At 33.2% G+C, this 14,348-nt stretch overlaps 1 protein-coding gene across 1 annotated transcript in view; it reads right to left on the bottom strand.

The window, feature by feature from the left end:
* MAN2A1 (mannosidase alpha class 2A member 1) overlaps positions 1–14,348 on the bottom strand; it is a 173,934-nt gene that overhangs the window by 88,188 nt on the left and 71,398 nt on the right. The window contains exons 6-9 of the mRNA XM_012473931.2: positions 14,152–14,325; positions 11,304–11,490; positions 7,228–7,405; positions 843–1,045 (exon numbers count right to left, since the gene is read on the bottom strand). Of these exons, the coding sequence (XP_012329354.2) occupies positions 843–1,045; positions 7,228–7,405; positions 11,304–11,490; positions 14,152–14,325 (742 nt within the window). The remainder of the gene's footprint in view (positions 1–842; positions 1,046–7,227; positions 7,406–11,303; positions 11,491–14,151; positions 14,326–14,348) is intronic.

Genomic DNA, 14,348 nt, shown 5'->3' with positions numbered 1-14,348 from the left:
CCATATTCTCCAATATGGTAGCCATAGCCACACATGGCTATTAACATTTAAGTTAATTAAAATTAAATGGGCACATTTCAAGTACTCAATAGTCACATGTGCCTAATGACTACCATATTAGAGAGTGCAGAAATAGAATGTATCATTACAGAACATTCTATCAGCGATTGAAAGTTCTACTGGATAGTGTCGGGTTAGTGTTTTTGTGTTTTCTACGGACTTTTCCGTCTTCTCTGTATCCATTTACATTCTTAATCACTATCTGCCCCATCCGTTATTGTTTTTTTTCAAATGTTGTTCTTCTATGCAGACAACTGTACCTACAGAAGTGTGCTTCAAGTAAGAACGAACTGAGATAAAGCCTAGTCTAAAGTTCTCCCACATATAAAATACATTAGTTTGGGATTGTGAACTTTGAAGCTCACATTTGGCTGCTGAGAGACCCTATTTGCTTCTGTGATGCTCACCTATGTTTCCAATGAGAAGCCCATCAGATTACTAGCCAGCAGACACTCATGATGGTGTCACTGAATATTAATATGGTGTACAAATAACACAGGTATATTAATTAGAAAAATGCAAAATGCAGAATACAACTCCTTAAAAATCTAATTAAATAAACTACTTTTTCTTCCAGAACAAAAACTCATGTAATAATTTGATTATAGTTTGGAGACCTCTTTCTGATTGCATTAAGATTTCACAAATACATTAAATGCTTAGAGCTTAACACTACATAATGTACTACATGAATGATGTATATTATGCAAAACTCTACAAAAATGCTATGATAATATAAAGAAAGTGAATAAATAGATGTAGCTATAGAAAGGTAAAAGTACCTTAAATGGGATTCCATGATTCTATCCATTCGTTTGTAAAAGGGTCTGGATGTAAAGTAGCCACTCCAGTAATGATCATCTCGATCGGCATAAGTGAAAAAATCTCCACTTAGAACAGGGAACATCGATTGACCCTTGTCTCTCTGAGTTCCATCTGCTTTATCCAGTGCATCAAAATAATCTGATAAAGTTCCAAACTGTATCTAGTTAAAAAAAAATACATTTCAATTATTCATTTCTACCTTAAAATTATTTACTTCTTGCCCTGTTAGAAAAAGTTAATAATAAATATTTAAGATGTGTTTCCAAGTTAAGATGAACATATAGCTCAGATTTTACAAAAACCAGAAGCAGGGAAGAAAATAATAGTGACTCTTTTTTTTTACTTGCATTAAGGCCCAAATTGAACTAAAAGAAAACTTATACACTTCAGCAGTTAGGAGAAGAGCTATTCAGATCTACAAATCAGTGACTATGAAAACTCCTACATATATCTAGAATTTCAAAGTGTGCAAGGATTTGGGCATGGATTAATCCAGATGAATGAAAGATGAGGGCAACAGGAAAAATAAAAGACATATTTTGAGCAAAGTGTTCCAGAAGTCTAGAACAATAATTTCATTAGCCATAAAGTCTAAAAGAATAATTTTGTTAGCCATAAGGTATTTCATATATCATACCCTCATCTATATCCCTCTTCCCCCAGTTGAATTCTTGTGAAGGAGAAGGGACTTAAGGAATAGGAAGTCATTTTTTAAAAAATGAACTTACTCTACCAGTAGGTAATACTGAGTAGAAGTTAAATACACAGAGTGACAAGAATGGCAAGTCTGACTGCTTAAACATGCTGGTCTTTCTGACTAACAATTTAAATCAGCAGTAAGAAATCCATTTTTATGAGTCTAAACCATTCTACAAATCGAAGACAAAAAGACACTACACCAAATCATGTAAACAGATATTAAAAGACAGTCTTGTCAAAAATAAATAGATTATTTAACAGCAAATGTGTTCCTTTTAATAGAAAGATGCTGATTTTGTTGTTTCCTATGCATATACATACACACAAACACACATACACAAACACAGATACTGCAAGTCATTTTGATCCAACATAGCAATAGCATAGGTTTGAATTCCATCTCTACCGCTTATCTGGCATGTGTTTTGAGCATATTACGTAACTTCTTTGTCTATCCATGTTACAGTGAATGCTTACAATCATGACTGACAAATAATGGTATAAGCTTTAACTATCATTTCTTCACTTCAAAGACAAAATTTGAACTGGAACATTTACAACAATGATACTAATTAGGCAAATAAATATAAGTGATTGTAATCTAATTGTGCTGCTACATTTTTACAGCAAAATAGATTATTATTTCTAAATTCTTATGTTTATATTAAAGATAAGCAATTTTCAACTATTCCCTACTCTTATCTTGGCTTCACTAAAATACCATGTGGATTCTTCCCACTTTATAAATTTTATGAATTACAGTATTTAGACTATTTTTGACTTGTTTAAGAAAACAGAGTGGCTGGTTGCAGTGGCTCACACCTATAATCCCAGCACTTGGGGAGGCTGAGGTGGGTGGATCACCTAAGTTCAGGAGTTCGAGACCTCAAGTTAATCTATTTGTGCCTCAATTTCCTCATCTACAATGGGAATAATCACAGGACCTACCAGAGAATGTTCAGTTAAAAAAATTACCTTAAACAATTTACAGCAAATAATAAGTACTCAATGTTTTAGCTAACATTAAGAGTATTATTACTCAGAAGCATTAGTAGGAAGCAGACTCGTGTGTGTGTGTGTGTGTGTGTGTGTGTGTGTGTGTGTGTGTAACCATACAAGAAATGAGAGCCACGAATAGAAGGAAATATGCATTAACTTCATATTCAGCAGATACAGATAAGCTCAGGAAAGTATACATAATAAGAGTGACAAAATATTCTATGATCTATATATTTCTGAGTCTCACTTTCCTTACCTATAAACAAAAGATTTTACTTAGATAATAAATATCCTTTTGAACTTCAAAGTTTAGAAATCTATGGCATACTACAGATTTAGTATTAACAACAAAGTATACCCTTTGAAAATATTTCAATTGATTTTTGATATGAGCCAAGATAAAAATCTTTCCTTCCTGGCAATGTCCCAGAGCAAAGTTTAGGTAAGTAGCCTAGTAGGCTTTCTCAAAAATCTATTTCAATCTCTGAGAGTAGAAAAATAACTCAGTACCTGTGCTAGAGAATTTTTTAAAGCAACTATTTAAAGTAAATTTCTCTAGAAAGTACCTTGGTAGCTCATAAAAAGTAAATATTTAAGGCACATTAAAAAAATAACCAAATAAAAATATTCACATGGTTTTTACATTTAAAGGCAACAACTTCAATCTTAAATATAAGAGCTCTATCAGAACAACACATAAGAAAAATTACAAAAATTATTAAATAAATGACCAAATGGCAAAATGACTGTCTTGGCTAGGCCATGTCAATTTTTCAGCCATCTGAACTCAGTTATTTTCTTTTGTTGTTCTTTTCATTAAAAGAAGTAAATTTATGCTTCCAGTTCAGACAACCTAAGTATCTCACAAGAAACAGTTATAACTAGATAAGCTTTGAAGACATTAAAGAACTAAAGCAGCAAGAACTTAAGGGACAAAAATTTTAGAGAGAAAGAAAATGCATTAAGGTGGACCCTATTACTCTACCAAATTTTCACCTTGGGGTACTGGTCCAATCATTTGCACAAAACATAAGACCTAATAGAAAGCAATGTCCTAGAAGAAGAAAATAATAAAATTTAGTATCTGGTCATGAAAAAACACAATGTAAATGAGGAATATAAGGGAAATTCTATAATCTCATAAAGGGAATCTACAAAATTCTACAGCAAACATTATGACCGATGATGAAACACATAATGTTTTCTTGCCTAGAAAATTATGTCTACTCTCACCACTTCTACACGTTATACGAGAGGACACAGCCATTGCACATGGTAAGAAAGTAGATTGAAAGAGTTAAAGCTTTGGAAAGAAAGACATAAATATGCCATTATTCATACATAAGAAATCCATAAGAAATCTACAAATAACTAAAAATAATAAATAAATATAACAAGGTTACTGGATAAAAGGCTAAAATACAGAAGTTATTCATACATAGAAAATCTATAAGGAATCCATAAATAACTAAAAATAATAAATAAATTTAACAAAGTTACTGGATAAAAGGCTAAAATGCAAAAGTCAATTGCATTAATACACAAAATACACCATGCTCATTGATTAGATGGCCCAATAATTGTAAAGTAGTTAATTGTGCTCAAATCAAACCACAGATCCAATGCAATCCCAATCAAAATCCCCCTCAATTTTTTTTTGGTAGAAATTTAAAGATGACCTAAACCTATCTACAGAGAACTACCAAGGTTACTAACAGTAACCAATGTAATCTTGAGAAGGAGAACAAAACTGGAAGACTTTTACTATTGGATATTAAAACCTATTATAACACTATAGTATTAATAAGACTGTGAGATGAGTCAAATAGATGAATAAAAGTGAATAGAGAGTCTAGACACAGATCCACACACAAATGCAGTCTTGCTCATGATTAATGACAAAGATGACACCAAGGTGCTATGGAAGAAAGTATGGTCTTTTCAATAAATAGTGCTGGATATCTATATAAGCCAAAACACATCTTGATTCCTACCCTCACACAATTCACAGCAATTCATTTCTAGAGGATAGCTTCATAAGAAATATAGTTTCACAACCACATGATAAACAAGAATTTCTTAAACAGAAACAAGTTCTAAACACAAAAAAATTGTTATAATTAGTTAATTAAAATTAAGAATTTCTGTTCATCAAAAGACAGCATGAGAAAGTGAAAATGCAGGCTACATAGTAGGAGAAAACATTTGCATAACTTTTATCTGAAAAAATAGACAATTCAAAATGTACCAAAGACTTATAAACAGTAAGAAAAAGACAGACAATCCAATTTAATTAAAAAATCATCAAAATACTTAAATAGGTACTTCACAAAAGAGGACACCCAAATGGCAATGTATGAAAAGAGGCTCAACCTCATTAACCATGGAAGAAATACAAAGTAAAACCATCCCATCTATCAAAATGATAAAAATGGAAAACAAAAATCCTGACAAAACAAACTGAGAAATGGTGTGCAACTGAAACTGTCATACAACACAACGAATGATGCATCTATTTTTGGAATAGTTTGGCAATATATACGAAAGCTGAACATGTGCATACTCAATGCGCCAAAAACTTTCATCTCATTTTATAACCATATAAACTCATATACAAGTAACCAAAATATGTGCAAAATATTCAAAGCAGCCTTATTTGTAATAGAAACTGGTAACAATCCCAAATACCCAGAAACAATACAATAAATAAACTGTGGTGTATTCATCAATAAATGAATACTAGAGATACTATACAGCACTAAAAAAGAATGAACTACTGCTACATGCAACAGGATGAATGAATCTTGCAAACATAACATGTAATAAAAAAGCCAGACACAAAGTACATGCGTCTAGTTCCCATCATATAAAATTCAAGAACAGGCAACACTAATCATGGTGACAGACATGAAAGTAGTGGTTACTTTTGTAGCAGTTGGTGATGACTGGAAGGAGATCTGAGAGATAATAAAAGTTCAAAGCTTTAATCTGGATGGTAGTAATGTGGAGACTTTTAAACTTGTAAAATTCAATGTACACTTATGGTTTGTCCACTTCTTCTATGTATGTGGCACTTCAGTTTTTTAAATTACTTTTAAAAAACTGTTCTAGTAGGCAAACAAAGAAGGAAATAGGTAAAATACTAAAATCAGGATCTAATTTTTCCGTCAGACAGGAAACGAGGTGCTTCTATGATAAGATACTCATCTACATACTCCATCCTCTGAACATATATTCATGTATGAGCATTGTCTCTGAGGAAAATACAATCATAATTTAAACATACCCCTAGGCTCCAAGTTCATAATCTAACAAAAATTCAGCTGCAATGATCCTGAATAAACTTGATACTTTATTAGGTTTATTTATCTATTTGATATTACTTAGGTTTATTTAGTAAATTTGAATTCTTACTATATAAACTAAGGTTACCCATTAACTTTCAAATTTGCTACACAGTAACACTGCTTCCTTTCTATAGTATTTTCACAGATCTTCCACTTTTTCAGGTCAATATGTGGAATAATAAACATGCTGAATAATTAATTTTCTTATGTAGAGTCTCTAAGACACATTTAAAACAAAAAAAGACTTTAATAGACTATTTTCCCAACACAAAGAAAGGACAAAATTTGAGGTGGTAGATATCCTAAATACCCTGATTTGATCATTATACATTCTTTGCATGTATCAAAATTCATGTGTCTCATAAATATATATAATTATGAATCAATAAACCAATTTTGTAATTAAAAAAGACATTGATCAAATGCAATATATGATTCTTATTTGAATTTTGACTCAAACAAATCATGGTTACAGAATTGTTTTTTATGAGATCAGGAAAATTTGAATCTGCCCAGATTTATATTATGAAATTATTAATTTTTTTAGATGTGATAATGGTATTATGGTTATATTTTCAAACAGAATCTTTATAATTTAGAGATACACACTGAAATATTTATAGATGAAACTACACAAAATCCTGTGGAGAAGAGTAAGACAGCAGTGGGGAATGGCTGAAACAAGAGTGGGCTTGAGCAGAAGAATGTTGTAGCTGAGCCATTGATATGGGGAGAAGGGGGACAATTTTTGCTATTTTCAGAACTTTACACTACATTTGAAATTTTCCATAAGAAAAAAAAAACAGTAAGAACCACAGGCAAATTATTAATTTTAGAAGTCTTCTCACTTAAAAAAAATGTTAGTATATTTATTCCCTTGACATAGGACATTTGTTTGCAAAATTCATGACATGTTCATCTGCAGCTGCCAGTCATGCTACTAAATTACATGGATGCAACTGGCAGAGAGAAACAATAGACTTTCAATGTTGGTTAAAAAAAAAAAAAAAAAAAAAAACAGGACATCCCTGAAGACTAAATATCACAATTTAGTATGTACATATTCTCAATCACATAAAAGTAAATTCTTCTTTAATCCTGCAAGGAGTGGTAGGAAAGGTACAAGTTGAGATATGGAACTATAGCATATAATAATTTTCTTCCTAATGGATTATACTTTTACATAAGAATTAAAGCACTGTGGTACAGGACAAAGAAACTAAGGATTTCTGTTATAGTCTAATTTAATAATAAAGGCTCAACTTCAAATACGGAATCATAAATATCTTCTCATTACCTTAACTTTAAACTTGGACTGAGAATTCATATAATCAAAAAGCTGCTGATAATTCTTAAACTGTAAATCCCATTCTGTGTATTCACAGTAGCGGAAATCATCTCCTAGTGGAGCCAGGAGAACTTTGGTACGAAAAAGCTTTGACTTCTTTCGGTACTGATCTAGTAGCATTCGAGCCCTACAAAAAAAACAGAAAGTATGAATTCAATTAAGAAAAGATGAATGTGGCAACTGACTAAAAAGGAAATAACTAAATTCAAAAGTATAATAAAAGAAATTATTGTATATTTTTTCTATCTGCAAGATGAGTATAATGTAAAGACAGACTTTAAAACTATCATACTAATTTTCATTATCCTTTAAAAATATTCATAAGTTCTTATCAGGAGGAAAAACTCATAAGTTTCCAATGGATTATCTTTGGAGAAATATGGTCATATAACAACTTGTCAAATAATTAATGAGGCACCAATGACTTCCTAAAGCCCAGTCACAGAGATTGAATACCAGATAGCACGTGTTAAAATAATTTAGTCTAGTAAGACAATAAGGATTTCCCACATATACAGACTTTGAAGTTTGCTTTGTCTTAATATTCCTTTCTCTAATCTAATCTAAAATTATCTGATTAAACACAGAAAAAAGTATACTTCGAACAAAACCAAAAGGGAATAAATGTTAATCCATAACATTTTATAGAGCCATATTTTCTCTTCTAAAGAAAAAAATTCAGTACACTTAACACCTGCCATCAACAATCTCAGTATTTGTCACAGTGTCCTTTTCAATACTGTTCATCAGGTAAGGATTAGAAGTTGAATTAACTATTTTGGTTTCTACCCCTCTGAGTTCTAAGCAATAGCTTGACAGAATAGCTTTTATGTTTCATAACCTATGACAGTATTCTGCAGAATAAATATCCTTGGGAAATCATTGAATTAAGGCATCATTTAAGAAAGTCTGAGAATACGAACTAAGAGAAAGGGCTTGTGAAAATCAAATTATACAAGCCGATGAACCCAGAGCAGTTCACAATGTTTACAAAGACAAAGCTTAGGAAATTAGTTATTAAATGACGTTTTTTTAATTAGTATTTTAATTTTTACTTCAAGAATAATCCAAAAGTAAATTCACATTCACAATATAAAAACTTATGAAAGAATATCAATGATGGAAAGATATATTTTATAAATATTATAAACATTTAACTAAATTTAAATCTCATATGGTTCTTTTGACATTTATAATATCTGAAATTGCTTTGCAAATATAAAATTTTAACAATGACATAATACCTTGGTGAGTAAAATATAACCATAGTGTCTTTACATAACATATAATGCTCTTAGTTTTCTGAAATTAGGATTCAGCACATTACCTTATCTTTACTTGTAATTTACTAACATTCTACATTTACCAAAACACTTTTAGTTTACTTACAATAAAAAACACATAAACAATGAGATTAACCACATAGAAAGAAGACTACCAAAAAAAATGAGTAAAAATATCCACTACATAAATCATAGATACAAGATATAATTGAGCTTCAACTAGATTTCCTAGGCAGCCAGCATGAAAAAGGGTTTACTATTAGATATACACTATCTTGTATATATATGTGTAAAGCATATATAGAGAAGAGAAATCACATACACTAACGGCATGCTTTTACACTTCACATCTATCCTAAGTCTCAAGCCTGTCCAGAAAGTGTCAACACTGGGAAAGCCAAGTAATCAGGCTATAATGAAGGACTCACTCACTAAATATAAAGTGAACCAACTGACCCAACATCACATTTGAAGACATACAGATACAATTTGCTCCTGATTTATTTTACCATGTAACAAATGTCAACTTAACTGTAACCAAGAAAAAGAAAATCCCTGAAACATCAAATCATCTGACAGTCAATGGAAAAAGCCAACTTAAAGTATATAGTACTTAACCAAAAATAAACTTGACAAAGAATGATATTTCTTTACTTGCAAAGTAGAAGGACCTGCTGAGCTGGACTTACCAAAAGATGCCATCCATACATTATGGTTAAATTTCATTTTCTTTGGAACATTCAAAAGTAGAACTGGGCTGGGCATGGTGGCTCATACCTGCAATCCCAGCACTTTGGGAGTGCAAGGCAGGAGGATCATTTGACCCCAGGAGTTCAAGACCTGGGCAACATAGGGAGACCTTGTCTCTACAGAATGTTTTTAAAAAATTAGTTGAGCATGATGGCATGTGCCTGTGCTCCCAGCTACTCAGGGGGCTAAGGTGGGAGAACTGCATGAGCCTGCGCGATGGGAGGCTGCAGTGAGCTGTGGTGCCATTGTACTTCAGCATGGGTGACAGAAAGAGAACCTGTCTCAAAAAAAGTAGGGAGCTTGAAAGGTGCCAGTGAGCTGGAATGTCTGTGTTTGATGTCAATTCATAATCAGGTCAAAAAGAAGGTGATATATGGATCTGAAGTAACCAGTAGAGTTAACATTTCAAGACTTGTTGAGAAGATTAAAAAGAAAAAAGTCTCTAAAGAATATATAGACTCATTCAACAGTATGCCTCCAGGTGCCTGGAAATCACTTTCAAAATTACTGGAACTAACTGAGCACAGGTATCATCCTGAGGGGCAGTTGTTGAAAGGTTAGAGGACATAGCAAAAGGATTATAGAAAAAGCCTTCTTTTCCTAGATAATACGCCTCAGGCAGTCTCAGCAGCACCCCAAGAAAGAGAGAACAAAGAGCTCACAACACCTAGGAAGGCACTGGAACTCCCCAACTGAAACATCTGGTTAATTTTTAAGAACTTCCCCAACCGTGTTTACCTGAGCAGAGAGTAGTATAAATACCTGTAAATATAAACAGCTATTTGCCCAACTAGACAGGCCAAGGTGCCCCCACTCATCCCTTCCTTTTTACTACAACTTCTACCACACAATACACTGGCTTATTCTCTTATGCCTACTTAGCCCAACCCTAGCTAGAAAGCAGGTTGTTCATAATTCCTCACTGGTTTTCATGGTTGTAGGAACCAAGAAAATGAAACCAAGTCAATTCCTAACCTTAGGCAGTTTTTCTAAACGACCATTAAAGCCAGATTTTGATAGAAAGCCTCCACGGCTTTAAGAAGGCTGCCATGCTAAAACACCTTCATGTCCGCCACAGTGAGAGGCTTACACTGAAATATCTTTGTGATTCTAAGGACTCCCTGAAAGTTAAAAGATCTCATTTCACCTTCTTCCTCACACACATTATTTTAAGTAACTTTTCTTTTTAAAATAAACTGATTTAATAGTGAAAAAAATTATGTATTTAGTTTATTTAGTGGGCGGTATCATTTTCCTAGCAGAGTTTAGTGTTTTCATATTATACCACAATGTTTTATTTTAATACACTACTAATTTTTAAGAGAAGAAATTAAACTTTAAAAGTACCAATATTAGAAACTACACGTAAGTTGGTTTAATGAGACGCTTCCATCGTTAGCACAATTTTCTTCTAAAGAAATGATTCATTCCTTTGATTTTTATTTAAATGTATTTAAGTATAAATATTCCTAATTAAAGTTTACTGTAAGTCAAAAACATCAGAATGATGCAAAGATGTGTATTCACCACAGCTTGGAAGCATTCACTATTATTGAAATTGTTATTAAGAGAACAGATAATTATACTCTTTATGTGTTCCATTTCAATAAATGTGTTTTTGCAGTTGAGTTGCTTTTCTTACCAATTTGTACAATAGGGACCAAAAGTTTTATTATCAACAAAAGTATATGAAATCAATCAAACACAGTAGAAGGCTTTTATAATGAGGGCAAAGGAAATGGTAGTAATAGTGTATTATAGGTTATCCATTATATATTGATCTTGTATTGTTCACTTTCCATTAAACTGCAACACATAACAGGCATAGTCAAGGCTCTGGCATTTTTAAGTTGCTTTAGATCTGGTTTGAATGAATACCTCAAATAAGGATAATGCTGGCTACTGAAGCCCATTTGTTCAACGCTTCAGCAACTAGAAACTGAGTGGCTACTTTATTCAAGATGCTGTCTTATGAAATATGCATTTTCATACCTGCTTTGGACATTTCCAGGATGTATTGTTTCTGGGGGGACTCCCCAGGGACAACCAAATCTGCCTCCAGGAAGCCGTTTAAAATCAAACTGGCAGCATATTTTAGGATCAGGTCCACAAGTGTGAGGGATGTCATAGCTGTAGAAGGGCATCATGTGGCATAAAATATCTGTGACAGATCCCATATCTAAAATAAAGAGCCAACACACAAACCTGCATTTATAAAATTTGTTTTCCCAAAAAATATTCAAAATGCCATTACTTTACATAAAGTAATGCTGATTTAGCTCTATCCTAAATCAGCAGTCCCTTTAACTTCAGTAGGCATACCCCAGTGGCGTTTACTGGCCACCTGTCTGAAGGAAGATACTCACACATCTCAGTCTCTATCTACCACTTCTATCTAAGCATAGCAGAGACAGAAAAGCCCCATCATGAACCAGCGCCAGCTGACCTGGAGGGATACAAACTGAGCAGTAGTAAAAGTTACAACTGGCTCATCCAAAACCATGTCCATCCCTGGCTGCCAATTCCTGCCATATCTGTTCCCACTCCAGGTAACAGGATTCACTGAGAGAGACCATGATATTAGCTGCAGAGGCTGGGTGAGAAGAAAAGAAGAGAGTAAAAAAGGGAACTGGAAGAACAAAGGAAGAAGTGTGGGGCACAGATTTACAAAAACATTGGAGAAATTCCTTCTTGGAGAGAATTTCCTCTTGTGGTGAGCAGAAGATGTGCAACCCAGGAGAGTCTATAGTCTCACCCCATGTTTAACAAGAAAGAGTCAGTCAATGGGACTTTTCACCAAGAAAGAAGCACAGGAAAAGAAAAGGTAATTTTCATAAAGCAAAACAAAAATAAAAACAAAACAAACAAATAAGATATGGAAAATGAGCACTGATTCCTGATGTAGAATTATTTTTAATTAAAACCACAATGCTCTCACATGTTGATACCACTGGCCTGGAGAGGTCAGAAGCCTACCAACAAGTAAGACTGGAGGACTTAACTAGTAGTTAAAAGTTATCTTTGTGAATATGATCCTGCGCTTTCAAATAACCCCCAACCCTTTACTTATGTATGGATTTCCAATTTTCAGCAATGAGTATGTATTGCTTTTATAACAGAAAGACAAAAAAATTTTACATCTTTAAGAAGTGAAAATAACTGCTTCATTAAGAACTGGAATACATGAACAAGCTCAACTTAATTCAAAAACATTTTTTAAAAAGCAACATGTTCAAATTTATTAAGTCCTAAAATATTCCAGTTTTATCCATTTAGTTAAAATAATTACCTGTTGTTTTCCAAATTTAAAACTATTAAAATCTATGTATTTCAGTGCTATCAGTTGTTTCACCGAATCACATTCACAACTGTGACACTGTAGATGCCAGTCACTGATGCTTACTATGAGCATATAGTCATCACAAAACGTTGTCACAAGTCCTAAAACTCTTCTCTCGTACAGATAAGGACATACTACATACCCTACTAACTCTCCTTATGCTCTACTCTTTTGCAGCAAATTTATATACTTAATTTTATCTGCTACATATGGCTGTATCTTTATTTTATCAAATTAGACTGGAATTTCCCTATAAGCAAGGATTACTTCTTCCTAGCAAAATATTTAAATATATAAAAACACTCAATAATTTCTTACTAACTGATATTTAAGGGCAATTGTTTGTGTAGGGCTTCTTCAAATTAACAGTTCTTTGTTTTTCAAATTAATGTGCTCCTTAACATTTGATTAAACTACACAGAATGCAGTCCCCTACAAGTTCTTGTTCTCCCTACAGGTTTAATTTTCTAGAATTAAAAAACTGTAGAGCTCATTGCTTTCCTTACTGAAAAAAACAGCAGTACATATAAGAAAGTTACTGTCTAGATTTGCAAATGATTTTTCTGAAACACTTAAGGAGTCTACATTACACAGGAAAACAAGTATAATGTAATGCAGTAATTTCCCAGCACTGTTTTATAAACAAAATATTTCTTTCAGATGAAGTCGAGAACACAGTGACAAAGGTTAGGAGACTGGGCTTCAGGAACTACACAGAACTAGATTCAAATCTCTGCTCTCTATCTACGACCTGTATGACGTTTGGCAAATGGCTTCACATAGCTAAGCCTCCATTTTTTTACTATAAAAAAGGAATTATATTAAAAAGATTAAATGGGAAAAGATATAAAACAGAGGTAGCATAATACATGGCCCATAAGACGGGCTAGATAAATAATAGAAAATAAGGTGGTCTGAATTAGATGGGGGTTGAGAAAGGCAAAGGCCTCCCAAGAGGCCTAGACCTCGTCTCCTCTTTCCTAATAAAGAGCTGCAGAAGTATGTCCTTAGAATGCCTAGGTGCCCACAGAACACAATGTGAAAACAGGTGATACTGTGATATTAGGGCTGTTTTAGGAGGACAGGATTAAGGCTTTCAAAGGCAATTCTTACAAGATGTAGAGACAAGAGAGAGAAAGAAGGAACAGTGGCTGAATATAAGACGTATGACTGGATATCAGTTCTAATGCATGCTCAACTTTGTGATAAAACATGTGCTTTCTAAAACAGAAGAAAGTGAAAGCATTATTGGTAAAACACTAACTCCTTATATTTATCTACTTTCTTCAGTCATAAAAAGATTTTCCTATGCTCTATAAATATTGGGATTATGAAAAGAATCTTGACACAAGTACATGGAAAAAATAATTACGAGAGTGAGTTAGGTAACCTGATTTTTCAAGACTGACAGTGAACAAAACCCACAGTGGCATGAGTTCATAACCCATGTGAAATAGTACCTAGGTCAAGTGGGATCAACTTTCATCAAACCTTACATACCCCAATTCTGTCTCCAAAAAAACTCCAGTGTTTTATGCAGTGCAAAGTGTTTTTTAACCGCATAATGAACTCTCTGGATAAGCATGTGAGAAAGTCCAGCACGGTTTAGAAGATAAGCCATTGTTGGTGAATGTCCAAACGGATCAATAGCCCAACCAGATCTGGGCTTCACTCCTGTGGATAAAGATGATAAGTGT

Source organism: Aotus nancymaae, unplaced genomic scaffold (genome assembly GCF_030222135.1).
Source record: "Aotus nancymaae isolate 86718 unplaced genomic scaffold, 86718_ANA_hifiasm-v0.15.2.pri h1tg000014l, whole genome shotgun sequence".
Classification (NCBI taxonomy): domain Eukaryota; kingdom Metazoa; phylum Chordata; class Mammalia; order Primates; family Aotidae; genus Aotus; species Aotus nancymaae.
This window is presented reverse-complemented; position numbering and strand designations above follow the sequence as displayed.